This window comes from Dunckerocampus dactyliophorus, chromosome 10 (genome assembly GCF_027744805.1).
Source record: "Dunckerocampus dactyliophorus isolate RoL2022-P2 chromosome 10, RoL_Ddac_1.1, whole genome shotgun sequence".
Classification (NCBI taxonomy): Eukaryota; Metazoa; Chordata; class Actinopteri; order Syngnathiformes; family Syngnathidae; genus Dunckerocampus; species Dunckerocampus dactyliophorus.
This window is the reverse complement of record NC_072828.1, coordinates 4,248,270-4,266,973: the sequence shown is the minus strand read 5'-3', so window position 1 is coordinate 4,266,973 and position 18,704 is coordinate 4,248,270. Positions and strand designations below refer to the sequence as shown.

At 46.6% G+C, this 18,704-nt stretch overlaps 1 protein-coding gene across 11 annotated transcripts in view; it reads right to left on the bottom strand.

Moving 5' to 3' along the window:
• Window positions 1-339: 339 nt before the first annotated feature.
• The window catches only part of reps2 (RALBP1 associated Eps domain containing 2), an 82,639-nt gene continuing 64,274 nt past the window's right edge, over window positions 340-18,704 (bottom strand). For 7 of the 11 annotated variants that reach the window (XM_054789440.1, XM_054789443.1, XM_054789435.1 and 4 more), the window contains 2 exons: window positions 17,927-17,991; window positions 340-16,784 (listed from right to left, as the gene is read on the bottom strand). In XM_054789440.1, the coding sequence (XP_054645415.1) occupies window positions 16,775-16,784; window positions 17,927-17,991 (75 nt within the window). In that variant the 3' untranslated portion in view covers window positions 340-16,774. Of the gene's footprint in view, window positions 16,785-17,787; window positions 17,992-18,704 lie in introns of those variants that run through there. The other 4 variants (XM_054789444.1, XM_054789438.1, XR_008572679.1 and 1 more) reach the window with 3 other exon arrangements.

The following is an 18,704-nucleotide window of genomic DNA, read 5'->3' as shown; positions in this document are numbered from 1 at the left end:
GCATTTTACTGTAACCTGTATGCATGTTCAAATAAAGTAAACCATTACCGTTACAGCAGCAAAGAAACAGCATGTCTGTTTGCTATTACTAATTATGGCAGACTTTGTGAGAGCTGCCGCCGCCACCGATAGCTACTTTTAGACAAATGCGGATTCAGATCCTTATCTTTTGAGCCTGACTATATGGAGGATGAGCTACAGGTTATCAGGTAAGGGCCGGCCGGCCAGCCCCCCCCCACCAGCCCTCGCCCCAGGCAGAGAATAATGTTGCTGGGTGCTAGGCAGATCCTGTTATGAGTGAGTCGGCACTGGACCCCAGATGCAGAGGCAGGTGAGCAGGTAAGTGAGTCTTTAATAGAGTTTAAAGCGAACAAAAGGCGATGGTGCATGGGTCAAGTAGCAGAACAGAAAAGCACCATGAATACCAAAACTTGGTGGAAGGCTGAGAGAGTTCCAGACGGGAGTGTGTGCACTGGGCGCACACTCTGGGAGACACCGGGAAGGGCTAGGTCCTCAGGAGGAGAGCATGAGTTAAGCCAGGAAAACGAGAAATATGATCAAGGTCCAAGAAGCTAGAATACAGTTGTCCATGTCTGTGGTACAAACTGCAAGGAATAATCCAGCATCTCCCAGGTGCAGTCCATCAGCTTAATCAGAGGCAGGTGTGCCCATTAAGGCCTGCCTCCAGCCGGAGAAAGGGCTCCTGCAACAGAAAAGAATACACCCAGGAGAAGGCAGGGAAAAGCAGATAGCAAAGACAGGAAGTAAACTATGACAGTTCCCCCCCAATGGACGCCCCCTGCGGCCTATCTGGCTTCTCAAGTAAGCAGTCATAAAATTCAGACAGGAGGGTGGGGTCGAGTATAAGTGAGCGCGAGACCCAGGAGCGGTCCTCGGGGCCTTACCCCTCCCAGTCGACTTCTTCTCACGTCCAAAATGGCCTTGACTGTGAAAGCCGGGTGACCATCGACTAGTCTGGGAGGAGGAGGAAGCACCTCCAGACGGCTCAGGGCGCTGGAGGCGACAGAGGGAGACATGGAATGTGGGATGCATCTTTTGAGAGTCACAATTGGATGGATGAGGGATTGATGACCCGCTCAATGGGTAATGGACCAATAAACCCAGGTTGAATATTCTTCGAGGTGGTGTGGAGAGGGAGGTCCCGGGACGACAGCCATACCCTTTGTCCAGTTTCATACTGTAGTTGGTGCAGCCGGGGTATTGCGCCAAGTCAGGTGGGCACGGCGCAGATGTGCAGACACCGACGGCACGACGGACTCCGACTCCAGTGAAGGGAAGACTGGGGGTTTGTTCCCGTAGGCGGCATGGAAAGGGACCTGCCTGTGGCGGAGCAAGTGAGGGTGTTGTGGGAGGACTCAATCCACGGGAGGCTGCTGGTGGCAGACGCAGCAGATGGCGGCCTCTAGGTCATGGATGGCCCGCTCCGTCTGGCCATTAGTTTGTGGATGATACCAGATGATAAGCTGACAGAGGCTCCCACGGCCTTGCAAAACGCCTCCTAGAGGAGGAGGTGAACTGTGGTCCCCTGTCTGAGACCACGTCCAATGGGATGCCGTGCAACCCGAAGATGTGATGCACAAATAGATCCGCCGTCTTGAGAGCCAAGGGCAGCCTGGGAAGAGCGATGAAATGGGCCATTTTTGAAAATCGGTCCACTATGGTAAGGATGACAGTGTTGCCATTGGAAGGGGGAAGTCCGGTGACGAAGTCCAATGCCACATGGGACCAAGGGCGGGAAGGAATGAGGAGCCATCGCAGAAGTCCTGGTGGGACGACTTATTTCGGACACAGACGGAGCAGGCAATTATAAACTCTCTCATCCACTCGTAGCGATGGCCACCAGAATCATTGAGTCAGAAGGAAGATTGTGAGAAACCCCCGTGTGACAGGCCATCTTGGAGTTACATGCCCAACACAGGACGTCAGAGCGGAGCCTTGGAGTTGGTTTGTAGTTACAAACCAACGCCCAGCCGGACAACCCCTTGGGCAGCGGGTCATCCTTGAGTGCATCTGCCACCCGCTTCTTAATGTCCCACTGGAGGGCGCCCAGGAACCGGGATTGGGGAACGATGGTCTCCAGATGGGTGTCCTCAGTCAGCGGGGAGTTCAGCCAGGAGAGGGCATCCGGCTTGCCATTTTGGGAGCCTGGGCAAAAAGTCATAGAGAAATTGAATCTTGTAAGGAAGAGTGCCCACCGTGCCTGTCTTAGGTTGAGCCTTTGGGCTGTGCGCAGGTACGGCAGGTTCTTATGGTCTGAGAGAACCACGAAGGGGAGTTCCGAGCCCTCCAGCCAGTGCCTTCATTCTTGCAGCGCCAGAACCACGACCAATAACTCCCAGTTGCCAATGTCGTAGTTGCGTTCTGCAGCAGTCAGGCGGCATGAGACGAAGGCACAGGGGTGCAGCTTCCTGTCAGCAGTGGAGCGCTAAGAAAGGACCGCCCCCACGCTGGTGTCGGATGCATCCACCTCGACAAAAAACTGAGAAGGATCAGGGTGGATGAGTACTGGAGTGCTGGTGAATAATGATTTAAGTTTGGAAAATGCGGAGTTAGCATTAGTGGTCCAAGTAAACGGCACCTTGGTTGATGTGAGCTTGGTCAGAGGTTCTGCTACCCGGCTAAAATCTCAAATGAAACGACAGTAGAAGTTAGCGAAATGTAGGACCCTCTGAAGGAGCTTTCTTGATGTGTGAACAGGCCACTCGACCACAGCCTGGATCTTGGCAGGGTTGGCTTTAAGTTGCCCTTTTTCCACTATAAACCCAAGGAAGGGGACAGAGATTGTGTGAAATGCACATTTCTCTGCTTTAAAAAACAGCCTGTTTTCTTGGAGCACCAACCAGACCTTCTGAACGTGCTCCTCCAGTGTGCGGGAATAAACTAGAATATCGTCCAGATACAGTACAAACAAAAAAACAACCCAGCATGTCGCAAAGGATGTCATTAAGAAAATTCTGGAAGACGGCGGGGGCGTTAGTGACCCTGAAGGGCATAACTAAGTATTCAAAATGCCCGAGGGAGCTGTTAAGTCGTCTTCCATTCATCCCCCTCACAAATCCGGACAAGGTGGTATGCGTTGCGGATGTCAAATTTGGAAAAACAATTAGCAGCATAGAGCGAATTGAAGGCCGAGTCTAATAAAGGGTTATAGGATATTTATTTTTAACCGTAAAGTCGTTAAGGGCCCGGAAATCTATGCAGAGATGCAGCGATTGGTCCTTCTTCTCTATAAAAAAAAAATCCTGCCGCTAAGGCTGATGACGACGGAGCGAAGTGAGAGAGGAAGAAATGTACTCCTCGAGAGCCTCTCTCTCTGGTTGAGAGATGTTATACAAGCAGGTGGTGGGGAGCACTGCGCCCGGCAGGAGGTCAATGCAACAGTCGTAGGGGCGATGTGGCGGAAGGGAGCAAGCCCTATCCTTAAAGACCTCTCGTAGGTCGTGGTAGACTGAGGGGACGAGGGAAAGATCTATTTCCTCGAGGGTGGTGCAGCGCGTGGAGGAGGAGCAAGGACACACCAACCTAAGACAGTGCGAGTGACAGAACACGCTCCTTTTTATAATAGATTATTTGGTCCAATCAATGTGGGGGTTATGTGCGTGCAGCCAAGTAAGTCCTAAAACGATGGGAGCAGAGCGTGAGGGGATAACAAGAAATTTCATGATTTTGTGGTGATTGCCCGACACGCGGAGGGAAAGAGGGTGAGTTTGTTGCGTGACACACGCCAGAGGGTGCCCATCCAAGGAGCGAACTACAGTATTTTGGAGGTAGGTAACTTAGCAACAGGTATGGCAAGACGTTTAACTAGCGTCTCATTAATGAAACAATCATCCGCTCCTGAGTCAATAAATGCATTGATGTCTATGTCCTTCTCCGACCAAGTGAGCGTACCTGTCAGCTGCAGGCGGCTGGTTGCTGGGTCAGACGCAGCACGCACCGGCGAGGAGGCACTCTGCGGTGAACCCATACGGGGGGGTCGAGAAGCTTGTGAGTGGTGGTTGTCAGGGCGGATGGGACAGCGGCTGATTGTGTGGTCTGCCTGGCCGCAGTAAATGCAGAGATGCAGTGGGTGCACTGCCTCCTCTCGGCTGGCGGCTTCCTCCCAGTTGCACCGGCTCGTCGGCAGCCCGTGCCGGCGGTAACTTCGTGAATGGCAGCGGGATACTGGTAGGAAGATGGTCGCCGAGGCCTCTAGGCTGACGGGGTCCCGCCCCCGGTGTAGGCTCCGATCCACCTCACGATCATGTAGTCGCTTCTTGATGAGCACAGCAAGCGCGATGAGGTCATCGAGAAACTGGTGGCATAAGTCGGGTCACCGCTGTACTCCTAAAACTGACAATTCTAAAGGGCAAACACACTACTACAATATATGAGTGATAACTATATTGCTGGTTAATTTATGTCCAGTTCCAACATTTCCCTCCTGTTTATCACACATATATCTGAAATCTTATCACTATTTAGGCTCTCTTTTCAGCTTTCACTTAAGATCATCAATCAGTAAATGTATTTACACTCAGACGGAAGCGATGGGGTTGTCACAAGAACTCACTTCATCCGGATACAGACCTGATAACGATAGATAACCTTCATTGGACGTGTCATCACCATCATCATCAGCCGTGGTTGCCAGTAGGGGGTACAATTCACTTATGTTGGAAGACATGGGTGCTAAAGCTGCGTCCACTGTCCTGGAAATAGTAATCTTAACAACAGGCACACAATGACATCCACAAAACATGCACAAGACAAGGGCAACCGCAAGTGAGATTAGGACTGCCACCACGCAGGGGGTCCACTGGCCACACAGTCTCCTGAACCAGTCACTCCATGAGCTGGTATCCACACCAGAGTGCTCCTTCATCCTGGTGTTCAATGCCTTTAACCCAGAAATTGAGCAGGTACGCTAACGCGCGCAATCAGTGTTGTTAGGGATGTACAGTAGGTGCAGCACTGTTCACCAAACATGGAGCATAGTCCCTGTCGATATGCTAACAACCCATCCAGCGCAATGCGGTTCTGGAAGGTCATGAGTGACGTGGCTGCCAGTCGTTCTGTCACTGCCTCGAATGATCCTGTCTACATCCTTGGTTCTAACATGCGACTTTCCTTTTTATCACCTACCATATTTTCACGACCATAAGGCGCACCGTGTTAAAAGGCGGAGTCTCAGCTACAGGTGCCATTTCTGTATTTAACACATACACAAGGCGCACCGTATTATTGGGCGCAGCTATGCACGCTAAAACATACCGTTTCACTCAGAAGTCAGTGAGGAAGCGACAATGCTTTATTTCTTTAGATAAATTAAGAGCAGAACACTCATTCAGTTTATCAAACCCACTTGAAATCAGGATGGTCATCACTCAACACAACAGTCTCAGTCATGTTGCACAACAGTCTGTCATGGTGCACAACTAAAAACATCACAAAGCAAATCAGAAAGACAAAACAGACACTACCACTATTTTTGTAGAACAACAACAACTATGTACCTCAAACATCTAATTTTAAGAGCATTAGCTCCAAAACACTACCGCTGTGGTGACGTGTGAAAAAAACATCCGGTCTCTTTCCGTACACGTCACTCAGCCACTTTCTCCTTGTCCTTCCATCCCCTTTGATTGGTCCGGCTGGAAACCTTTTTTAAGGCAGCATCTTCCTCTTAAAAACCACCACAGGTAGCAGTTTCTGTCCATTACCATGGCAACCAACCACAACAGTAAAAGCCGACTTCTCGTGCCCCGTTGTGTGTATCGCTGTATTGCTTCTCTACAGTGCGGGTCACCAGGATGTCGAAAGTGAGCGGCACGTCGTCCATGTTGGTGATGTAGTTGGGTAGTAGTTGTCTGCAATGTTTTTACTGCAAGGAGCGTAAGATGACCAGCTTTCCTTGTGACACGCTGGATGTTGCTGCGCCACGGTAGTCCTCGCCCGGATGGATAGATGGCGCCATTTCATAAAATTTACCTATATAACTACTGGGGCGTGACTTTAGCGTCCTCAGTCGCATCCACCTTTCCTTTCCTCTATACTTCTATAAACAGCGTGTCGGCAGGAGACGCTCCCAGTCAGTCGAGCGGAGCGCTTTCATTTTCTATGCCGCTTCTCCTCATTAGGGTGGCAGGGGCATGCTGGAGCTTAATCCCAGCTGACTTCGGGCGACAGACGGGGTACACCCTGGGCTGGTGTAGATAGATATACTTTATTATATTTCATTATCTTTATCTATTTTCTAACATTCTTCATGTTGCTCAATTTTCTCTGTTTGTTTTGATCGATTTCCCCCTCAACTTTTTTTCTTTCATGCAACGCCGAGAGTTGACGTTGGTTCAATCTTCCCTTTACTTGGAAAACCAAACTGACTCACCCACACTTCAATAAAGTTGACACTTTCTTTTCCATGTTTTCTGAGCATTTCTTTTATCAGCGCTGAATTCCATGCAACACCATCTGCACTCAGCTTACTATTATTTGATGGAATGCCCAAGTTTCCAGGTCAGGAACATTTTCCCCACCCCGACAACAACATTTAATGCCTTACGCGACAGGACACTCTGTCTGGAGCCTTATACAAGATAAGTCTCCGACTTCTGCACTTAAGGAAATTACGTCCTTGACAGCCGAAGTTGTAGCTGTTATACCAAAATAAGAGTACTTCTTATTTTCTTTGGCATGTAGTGGTATCACATGGAGATTCAGCCACTGTGCAAAAGGTTTCAGCCGGACAAAATAACAAATTTACTAATGTTTGTGATTCAGGATTTGCCCCAAAAAGGGTTCGGTGGAATCCCGTGGCGACCAGTCGGAGTCCGACTTTCGGGTAGTCCTCTCATTCAGAATGTGTTGGGAAGGAGGCATGGAGCGTCAATCACCATCTGTCGTAGGGCCGGAGATCAAGCCAGGGATCCCACTTTCTGACATCAAGTAATTTTGGCAATTATTTCTATCAATAAAGATTTTCCACAGAAACCAAGTTGTCTTTTGTCTATTTTGTTATCAAAGCTTCGAGTCAGAATTGAAGAGAGCGCCATGCTGTCTGTTCAAAAGTATATATAACAAGTGTGTGAAGGGACATGAGTGAGGATATTTTCTATGGGAGTCGACACTCCTGTTTCTCGGGAAGTGCCAGCTGCAAGATTGCGCGGACAGGCCGACCTGAACACATCTAGCTAGGTGCAGTGAAGATGAAACAGTAAGAGGTGAAGAGTTCACACAAAAATAATTGCAACAAAAGAGAGCAAATTCATACAATGGAAATATTAATTTCACTAAAGGGCACTGAGTAAATCCAAATACAACTGCAATAGCAGGTCCATCACCTGTGGCCCCCTTAAACTGGCTGAGTGTCCCTGCCATAAATCTTTCGATTAATCGGTTGTGGGGACATGCACCGGGTACCGAGAGATAAGCAAATGGTTGACAGTGTTTTATAAACAATGCAAGAGCCTGGGCTGCCTGCTAGCATTTATTAGTCAACACCTATCTTGTCATGAAAGATTTTCAACACATCACCAAAAAAAAACAGTAAAGTTTGGATTCTACAAGAAGGGCGCAAAACTTGACCAGCCAGACCAACAGAGGTGCGTATTATATTATTATTGTGACATTTTGAGTATGCGATTGTTTACTTTTCCAAATTAACACAACATTTACATTGCACCCATGTGCACCCTAGTTCTATTTACTTATCTGTGCTTGGAAGGGATGTCATTCTTTAAGAGGCTCTGCAGTATTTATTTTGTAGTATTCAGTCACTGCAAGCCAAAAGGGAGGTGCAGACCCTCCATTCAAAGTGTGTTTGGTGGAGGTTTGCACCCCCTGCAAGTTTGAAACAGGGCTGCACTGAATACATCTATTCCTCTTCATGTGTGTTTAGTTTCAGCTCTAACAGTTTTTCTTTTAAGGCAAACAGTCTTCATATTTAGTAGCCTGTTGGTTTTGACCTACCTTTAAATCCATTTAATTAGCAAGGTCAATATCAAGATCTTTATTAGATCCAGCCTGATATAGTCTAATCAGGCTGAGCTTATTACATGCACTGTTTTCTTTTTTCCTATTATAACTGTTTTCTTTGTTTTTTCTATTGTATTGGATTAGAAATGCTAAAAACTGTTAAATTACATTCTAATTTAAATGCTAAGATAAATCTGAGTACTTCAGTAACAAATCGGAGGCATACAAAGGAGCAAATGACAAACACATCAGGGGCGGATATGTCTTCAAGAATGCGAGTCCACAGCACACATCTGCAAGGTAAGCAACAGACCAGCAGTTTTGATGTGCAACTGACATTGTGGACTAGCCGGCGCAGATACTTTATCATATTCTACAAACTGGTGTTGAGTCACCTTTAAATCCATTTGTTAATTTGTCAATAAAAATTATGCAGCACGTTAAAATTATTTAGCTTGTTTCATATTAAAAGAAATGGGGTGCAATTGAAAAATGTTTCAATGATACATATTTCTGTGATTGCCAAGGTCCACGTATGATTATATTCATGCTGAGCCTGTTCCATGTACTGTTTTGTCTTTTTTTTACTGTATTGGTTAGAATTGACAAACTTTTATGCTCTCGCTAAGAAAAGTCTTTTTTAGCTATTCTCATTGGTCATAATTATATAATGTCACATTAAATATATTTGATTAATTCGCATTCCTTAATACAGTACTTCTGCATCCTAAATCATCTCTCTCTCTCTCATACACACTTCTGAATGAGAGGTTTGCCGGTCTATGGAACTTCCCATGCGATAGTAGCATCAAGCTAGCAGGCTGTAATGTTCCTAAAAACCAGAAGATGGTACTCAATGCAAACAAATAGAAAAATCTGTGTTCGGCTTTCGGCGAATGCCGGAACTAGGACCCCAAGATGCGAGAGTTGAGTGGTGTAAGGATATTTATTACACGCAACGGAAAAAGATACAAAGGGGAAAAGCAAGGTAAAAGTCCAAAACAAAACACCCGGAATGCTCACAGGGGAAAAAGGCAAGAACTAAGGGAGCTACCAACACACAGGGCAGAGGAAACTAGCAAAAGGCAAACTCAAAAGCACTGCTGAAAACCAAGCAGACAGGATTAATTTAGAGAGGTACTCACACTGCTGGAAAACACGCTAAGCAGGGGTCCAGGCAGAACAGCATACAGCTGAGGCGAGGCGAGGCAAGTTAGTAGGAAAATGAGAATGCTCGAGAGAGCCGTGGAATGACGTGAGTCTGGCAACAATCTGGCGACGAGTGGTGGTGAGCTTGCTGCTTAAGAGTCGCCGCCAGATGGGATGCAGGTGCGTCAATTAACTGGTGATTGGCAGGAGAGGTGCGCTGCAACAAAAAGCAGGGAGGGGGCAGCAACACAGCGCACAGAACGTGACAGTAACGTGACCCTCTCTTATAAGACGCCCCCTTACGGCATATCTGGCTTGTTGCGGTGGGACGAGTGGAAATCCCGGACCAGCATAGGATCGAGGATACAGGAGCGGGCCACCCAAGAGCGCTCCTCGGGTCCGTATCCCTCCCAGTCCACTAAGTACTGCAACCCCCTACCCCTCCTTCTCGAGTCTAAAATGGCTCTCACGGTGTATGCCAACTGACCACCGATAACCTGCGGCGGGGGCGGAGCCTCAGCCCGAGGGCACAGCGGGCTGGTGACGACTGGTTTAAGTTGGGAGACATGAAAGACGGGATGAACTTTGAGAGATGGAGGTAGCTTCAGCTTTACAGAGGACTTGTTGATGATTGCTTCAACAGGAAATGAGCCCACAAATCTAGGGGCCAGCTTCTTGTGGGTGCCAGCCAGGTGTAAGTCCCGGGACGACAGCCACACCTCTTGTCCGGGGTGCGATGTCGGTCGGCCCACCGTCAGTTACGCTCCGCTGTAAGGGCCAGAGCTGGGCGGGTGTCTCGCCAGACACGACGGGCCCGTCAAAGGTGCAGGTGCACGGCCGGAATGGCAATCTCGGCCCCCTGGGAGGAGAACAGTGGCGGCTGGTAACCATAAGCAGTCTTGAAGGGGGACATTGTTGGAGAAATGTATATAAATGTTATCATATATTTGTCTTAAAGAATGTATCTTCCTTTGTTTGAACCACTATAACCTGTGTGTGTGTGTGTGTGTGTCTGAGCAGTAAAATTTTATGGGGCTACGGAGAAGAAATGAAGAAACTCCTCTTGACCGCATGAGCGCTCAGATGATTTTGTTCCTTCCTTAGTCATGTTTACTTGTTATCTTTTCTATGCACTCATCCACAGACACTCTTTGTAGATCAAGAAGAAGAAACAGGAACCGCTAAAGAACAGATGCTTGGAATGTTCTGGTGTAACTGTTGGATTTATGATGTGCTTTCATCTTATTCACCGGACCTTTTGAACCTTCTGTTTCTGAGCCCGCTGCATGTTTACAGATTCACACTCTTGATTGTTTGTTCATGTGAACACACACACACAAGAAGAAAGAAGACATTCTTTCTTCTTTCTTATTGTGTTTATAATGTTTTAGGTTGCTTGAACCTGACATTAATTTGGTCCTTCGAGCCGGATACCAAGACACCTGAGGATTCCAGCTGAGGAAACGACAACCAGAAAGACCGTGGCCACGGCAAACAGACCCTTTCCGGGACTGGCTCTCATCTCACTGGCTGGAGTCTGATGGTTGACGGTATACCTCGGAGAGGGAAGACAACTTGGTGAGTTATATTTCCTTAGGGGGGATTAAAAGAGAATGAGTGAAACGTGTTAGGACAGAGCGGAGTCAATAAAAGCCTAAATAAAACCTTCAAGGATACGAGTCAATGTTGGAGTAAAAGGCAGATAGTGGCCCGGAAACGACTATCAGTCGGATCAGTCCTATGCGCATTTAAATTCCGTGTTGTGTGCTTGTGAGTGTCAGTGGAGACGAAGTTTCTCTAGAAACTTACCTCATACCAAAGCGGTGAGACTGTCAGTGGTGACTTGTTGTGGAAGCAGAGAATTCTCCGCCCCCACCAGGGTAGAAGCTTGAGAATTACCACAAGATAATTTTTCACCACCTCACTGACAGAAAGGAAACCCAGTTATTAGAATTCCCTAGGAATTAACATCACAACTGGGACCAAATTGAATTCAAATGGGAAATGGAAAAAGTAAAACAAAATATAAAGAATAACTTAGAGTAAAGACTGGCGATTCGTAGAACGACAAGCTTCAACTAAGTTAAAATACCTGGATAAATGGGTGTCTAAATACGGGTATGATGGCCAATTAAATTCCCAAGAAATAGTGTCATTACAGGACCAGATAATTCAGCGGATGAAAAATAATTATAAAAAGATGAAAGAAGGATATGAAGAGACAGTTTGGCTTAATATAGCTCAAAAAAGAGAAGGAGAGAGAAGAAAAAGAACATGAACGTGCAAAGGTAAAGAAGGTAAAGAAGATAAAAATAAGAGAGAAGGGACTGAGGAAGTGAAAGTTAAAGATAAAGAGGATAATGAGATGGGAGTAAATGTTTAAAAAAAACTGAGTAAAGTAGGGAAGAAGGACAGCAAGGTAGACGCTCATTGTATCCTCCCCTGCTGGTGTCTCCACCACAATATGAGGAGCAGTGTAGTGATATTACACAGCAGAGAACTGTAACACCGAGTGCAAGGCTTCAACCGAACCACTTGATGTTTCCTAAAAACAGCAGATTTTATTGGTACCAGATTGTCCTGTCAATCTGCTGTGGAGAGATGGCTTGTCAGCCATGGGACTAGCTTTAGTTCCAACTAGTGATGGAAACATCATTGTTAAAAGGCAACATGAAATAAAAGACTAATTTGTAGTAAAAGCGGAAAAATTCTCTTCCTACTATTATGCATTGGACATACCAAACAAACCACCTCAAGTGTGGGAACCAATCTTCTACAGGAGGGACAAGCGTTACTGCAAAATGTTGAGGATAAAATGATTAGCGACAACTTGCATATAACTCTGTACTACCGAGGTACTTTAGGGCAAAATCCAGAATATGAAAAACATTTGGCGCGAGCAACACCAGGAGTTATACTCATTGATTACATCTATTCAGATGGATCAACTACTGCGGTAGCAGGAGTTAAATTAAAAGACCTACAAACACTATCGACAGTGGGGAACAGCACATGTGTCACTCTACAAGGCAAAAGGTGAAAAATGGAAAGATTTAACAGAAATAGTACAATTAGGACAACAAGCGACTGACTGGGCGCAAACACCTGAAGGAGTCGACAAAAGTGATATTACAGGTTTACTAAGGAAAGCCATATTTCGGACTGTACAAGTACAAGAAGGACGACACCTTCAGAGTCCTGTAGAGTGACAGTATGATTTGACAGACGAAGAAGAAGAAGGACAGCTATAAACCATACCTGAAACGTTATGGTCACAGGGTCCATCTGATGTAGGTCAAATTAAAAGGAGCATTACCAGTACAAATTAGAGAGAAAAACAGTATATAGACCTTGTCTACGGCAATATCCTCTAAAACCAGATGCATACCAAAAGGTACAGTAAAAAGCCTGTAATTGATTTAATAAAAGCAAAAGTCATAATAGAGTGTCCAGATTCACCATGTAATACTCTTATTTTTCCAGTCAAGAAGGCTCCGCCTTCTGTTGGCTGGAGAATGGTGCAAGACTTACCAGCGGTAAACAATGCAGCGATTCAAAGAGCACCGTGTGTACCTGATCCACATACGCTTTTAAATTAGTTAAGGCCTGATGCCACTTATTTTACAGTAGTGGACGTAAGCAATGCTTTCTGTTCAGTACCAGTGGATAAAGAAAGCCAATTCTGATTTGCTTTTACCTTTGGAGGAAAACGTTACACCTATACAAGGTTACCCCATGGGTATTGCGAAAGCCCCACTATTTATTCACAAGCCATGATTGCTAGCATGGCCAAGTTCAATCCACCAGGAGGAAGCCAAATTGTATTGTATGTAGATGATATTCTTCTGGCATTACCTGATAAAACAACATGTGTAACAGATACCATAGCTTTATTACATCATTTGGCAGCAGAAGGCCATAAAGTAAGTAAAAATAAATTGCAATTCTGTAAAGAGACTGTTAAATATCTAGGTCATCAACTAACCGCAGCAGGACAGACTATAATAGAAGACAGAAAAAACGTAATATTACAAGCACCAAAACCTATGACCAAAAGGCAAATGATGTCTTTTCTTGGATTGACCAATTACTGTAGGGCATGGATTCTAAATTATGCAGAAACAACAACACCACTGTCATACACGGTTAGATAGAGATTGTATTGTCACGTTGCCGCTGTTGTGCTCCCCCTCCCCTTAGAGCGGCAACGTGCTCTGTGTAACTAGGGAATCCCCAACAGAATAAAAGGGAGGAGATAGCAGACTTTACTCAGAACGGATCGAGGTTGTAAACTGAGTACATCTCTGTTCTCCTCGCGAGTAAAAGCAATCTTGTTGTCTTCTTTCTTCTTTCTTATTGTATTTAGAATGTTTTAGGTCGCTTGAACCTGACAGACATACCTGTGGCCGAGCTGATCAATGAATTGTGGGCGTACTCGACCCAGGGGAGGTGCGCCGACCAGGAGGAGGGCTACCGGTAGCAGATACAGCGGAGGGCGGCTTCCAGGTCCTGATTGGCCCGCTCTGTCTGGCCGTTGGACTTAGGTGATGTCCGGATGTGAGGCTGACCTTGGCACCCAGAGCCCTGCAGAAACTTTTCCAGACACGTGATAAGAACTGGGGGCCCCTATGGGAGACTATGTCCAGCGGGATACCATGGAGCCGAAACACGTGTTTAACCAGGAGACAAGCGGTCTCTAAAGAGGAGGGTAGCTTTGGCAGGGCTACAAAATGAGTCATTTTAGAAAAGTGGTCGATAATGGTGAGGATGGTGGTGTTACCGTGGGATGAGGGGAGTCCTGTAACAAAGTCCAGAGTGACGTGTGACCACGGTCGTGGTGGGATGGGGAGTGGTTGGAGTAATCCCGCAGGTGGTCGATGTGAGGGCTTGCTCCGGGCACAGACAGAGCAGGCCGAGACGTAACTCCTGACGTCCGCTGCCATAGATGGCCACCAGAATCTTTGTCCTATCACGAACAGCGTGCGTCTTGTTCCCGGATGACAGGATACCTTTGCTGCATGGGCTCACTGAAGGACCTCGGACCTCACTTCCGTGGGGACGAACAGTTTACCTGGTGGACACCCCTCCGGAGCGTCCGAGCCAGTAGTAGCGTCTTTTACTCGTTTCTCCACCTCCCACTGGATCGCGCCCAACACCCTGGCCACAGGTATAATGGTTCTTGTCCTCCTCAGCCGGGCCGAAGATTCGGGACAGGGCATCCGGCTTGGCGTTCCGTGATCCAGGTCTGAAAGTTATGGAGAAATCAAAACGTGTAAAAAACAGTGACCAGCGTGCCTGGCGGGAATTGAGTCTTTGTGCGGAGCGGATGTAAGCCAGGTTTTTATGGTCCGTGATGATGATGGATGGTTCTGCCGCACCCTCGAGCCAATGCCTCCACTCCCGTAACGCAAGCACAATGGCCAGCAGCTCGCGATTCCCCACATCATAATTCTTTTCGGCTGGAGTGAGGCGACGAGAGAAGAATGCGCACGGGTGCAGTCTATTATCAGTTGGGGACCTCTGGGAGCGTACGACGCCCACTCCTGTATCCGACGCATCGACCTCCACTATATGAACTGTAATATGGGGTCAGGATGAGCGAGTACTGCCGCGGTAGTAAAAAGTGTCTTAAGTTTGCAAAACGCCTTCTCCGCCTCCGGGGACCAAATAAAGGTACTTTGGTGGATGTGAGCCTCGTTAGAGGTTCCGCCTTAATACTGAAGTTGTGGATGAATCTGCGATAGAAATTTGCGAAGCCTTGGAACCTCCGCAGATGCTTCTTTGATGTAGGAGAAGGCCAATCGACCACCGCCTGTACTTTGGCGGGATCAGCTCGAAGCTTGTCCTTCTCCACAATAAATCCCAAAAATGAGACGGAGGCGGAGTGGAACTCACACTTTTCTGCTTTGGCATACAAACGATTCTCCAGTAGCCGCTGGAGGACTTGGCGAACGTGTTGCACGTGTTCCTGTAAGGATTTGGAGAAGATGAGTATATCATCCAAATATACAAAGCAGTACTGACCAATCATATCCCGGAGGACATCGTTAATAAGACATTGAAAAGTTGCCGGCGCGTTAGTGAGCCCAAACAGCATGACCAGTTACTCATAGTGGCCCATAAATGCCGTTTTCCACTCGTCCCCCTCCCGTATCCGTACCAAATGGTAAGCGTTGCGCAGGTCGAGTTTAGTGAACCATTTGGCTGCGTGTAAGGTGGAGAATGCCGAATCCATGAGCGGTAACGGGTATTTGTTTTTCACCGTAATGTCGTTAAGTCCTCTAAAGTCAATGTACGGTCGGAGTGAATCGTCCTTTTTAGCAACAAAAAAAGAAACCTGCCCCCAAGGGAGAGGAGGAAGGGCGGATATGACCTGCTGCTAAGGACGAGGTAATGTAGTTCTTCAGAGCCTTTTGTTCTGGACCTGAGACATTATAAATGCGTGATTTAGGAAGTGGTGCATCTCGGAGTAATTTTATTGCGCAGTCGTAGGGGCGGTGTGGTGGCTAGCACTGGGCCGAGTCTTTACTGAAGACCTCCTGGAGGTCATGGTATACTTTAGGCACGTTAGTAAGGTCATTAGGCTCCGACCAAATCACGGGAGGTGGCCCCGGAGACACAGCGGAACGAAGGCATCGCGCATAACAATTAATTCCCCAAGAAACAACCTTATTACGATCCCAATTAAAAACGGGGTTATGGAGGCCCCAACACCAAAGGGGAAGATTGGGATGGAATAATACAGAATCTAATCATCTTGTGATGGTTGCCTGACAGGAGTAATGCCAGAGAGTCTGTTTGGTGGGTGACTGTGGCTAGTCGTCGCCCATCTAAGGAGTGCACCTCCTTGGGGTTCTTAAGCTTAACAGTAATTTATGCTTATGAACAAATTCCGAGTCTAAGAAACAGTCATCGGCACCAGACTAGACACTAGGGCGGTGATAGGAATCCGCCTACCCCCCCAGTTAATGTACCAGCCAATTGGAGTCTCTGAGGGTCCAGCGGAAACTCCTTCTTGCCCCCACCCACTGTCACATACTCACGGAGAGGTTGGCTGGCACGATCCTTACTTGGGCGTCGATGCCTGGGTGATAACGGCCGCTCAGGACTGACCGTATCTGACGATGACTGGGGTCGGCGAGATGGCTTGTCTGGACACCTCGCGAGGCGGTGGTCCCCACTGCCACAGTAGAGGCATAATTGTAGGCGTCGGCGGCGGGAGCGTTCTGCTGCGGAGATACGCCGTCCCCCGAGTTGCATGGGTTCATCCAAGGGAGAGGTGGATGGCCCGTCGTAGCTACACTCATCCTCCCCACGGAGTGTGGGTCTCGTCCGCCGTGCTGGCGTGCTCGTCGAGGCAAACGTGCTTGATTGCTGATCAAAAGCCAATGTGCATAAATGCAAAAACTGCTCGCAGGAGCCCTCACCTGAAAAACGTGGCGGGGCTGGCATGTGCGGCTCTCTGTGTGGCGTGGAGGGTGGGTCCAGCGGCAGCACAGCGGGATGATCCGGGTCCGCGGTGCGTGCCGATAACTCTGAGCGGCTGGGAGAGAGCGCTCGCCCCACCCGTTGATCCAGGGATTGGAGGTCTACAATAACGAGGCCAGAGCCCCCATTATCTCTTCTACGGTGCTTGAGTGATCGCTCACTAGCTTCCCCTGGTGAGAGAGGGCGGAACGAAAGTGGTTGAACTCCGCGGGGTCCATATCTAGCCAGATTGTTCTGTTAGGCAGAACAGCATACAGCTGAGACTAGGCAAGGGCAAGTTAGTAGCAAAATGAGAATGCTGGAGAGAGCCGTGGATGACGTGAGTCTGGCAACAATCTGGCGACAAGTGGTGGTGAGCTTGCTGCTTAGGAGTCGCCGCCAGATGGGATGCAGGTGCATCAATTATCTGGTGATTGGCAGGAGAGGTGCAACAAAAAACAGGGAGGGGGCAGCAACACAGCACACAGAACGTGACAATCAGGGTAGGAAATGCTGGTGTAACTAATGTGTTTCTAATTCTTTTTTTTGGTGTCAATTACTTTGCCACGGTTACACAAAATGCTGCACAGTATAAATAGCACACTATCCACGATCAAGACTGCTCCAGTGATTGGGGATGCTCCGATCGATTGGCCACCGAAAATCACATGATCAACATATCAGCACATGTTGATTCTGGGCCACTAAAAAAAAATCACTCTGGGGGGCAGGCGTTTATTAATTAATTACTAATGATTTAGTAATTACCTATTGTTCGGGCTCCCTGGCAGTCATGGGACCTTGGAATTGTCCTGACTTTTGTCCTTTATACGGCACCTCTGGCCAATAGCACTCATCATAAACAAATAGAAAAACGTATAATTAATCCATGTGATTGGTATCGGAATCCCGCACCATAAAATCCTGATCGGAGCATCCCTACCAGTGATATAACATATGGAGGGTTCTTTGCACGGTTTGTGCTGCATTTGTTGCAGCAGAATAAGAAATAATAAATAAAGAAAAATAAATGAGGAACAAAAACTAGTGTGGAAATGATTCAAAAGGCCATGAAATTAAAGATTTCAATATCATTGTTTCACCATTGTCTTTCACAAAATTGACAATTCCATAAAGAAATAATTCATTCATTTTTAATTGTCTTTAGATTTATTTTATTTTGCCATAAAAAAATCTCCAGCCATAAATTGACAGCAGAAAATGAAGACAAAAAAATATGTTTTTCATGCAATAAAGAGCAACTAGATATCCCCCAATGTTTTTCAAGCAAAAAAATATAAACGTGGAAGGAACTTGATCCGGGCTTGCTTACGTCGAGGCCACGGGACGAAGGAGGTCCAGCTGAGTCTCCAAGGTGACCCTCTCATGGTGGACCACCTGTAGCCAGAGAGAGCGATCACATGACGTCTGCACAGTTGGGCCCCTGCTGGCTTTATCAAGATAGACTCGATGAAACATGCATGATGGAAAAGAAGATAGGACAGTTGAGAATGGTGATGACCGTGTGCTAGTCCCTCCCCCGCCATTCCATTCCATTCCATACGCGCTTTTCACCAGCAGCGCCTCATGGAAACAAAAGATGGCCATGCCATAAAAAATATCTTTATATATATTTTATATATATTGTGCCCTGCGATTGGCTGGCGACCAGTCCAGTCCAGGCTCCAGCATACCCCCGTGACCCTAATGAGGACAAGCGGCATAGAAAATGGATGGATGGATGGATGGATATATATATATATATGTATATATATATATTTATATATATATATATATATATATATATTACAACATAAGTTAAGATAACATAAGATATGATAACAAGATAAGAGAACATAATGTAACATAAACCAAGATAAATAATAATATATGATGAGACAAGATAACATAAGATGAAATAACGTAAGCTAAGATAACATAATAGAATGTAAAGTAAGATCACATAACATTAAGAAAGATTGTCATTTTGATTTGTTTTAAAATAATTTTTTTAAATGACCTTTTACTTAATATAATATACATACTTAAATAAGTCAATTAAAATATATATGTATAAAACTTTTTTAAAAAATAATATTAAAAATAATACA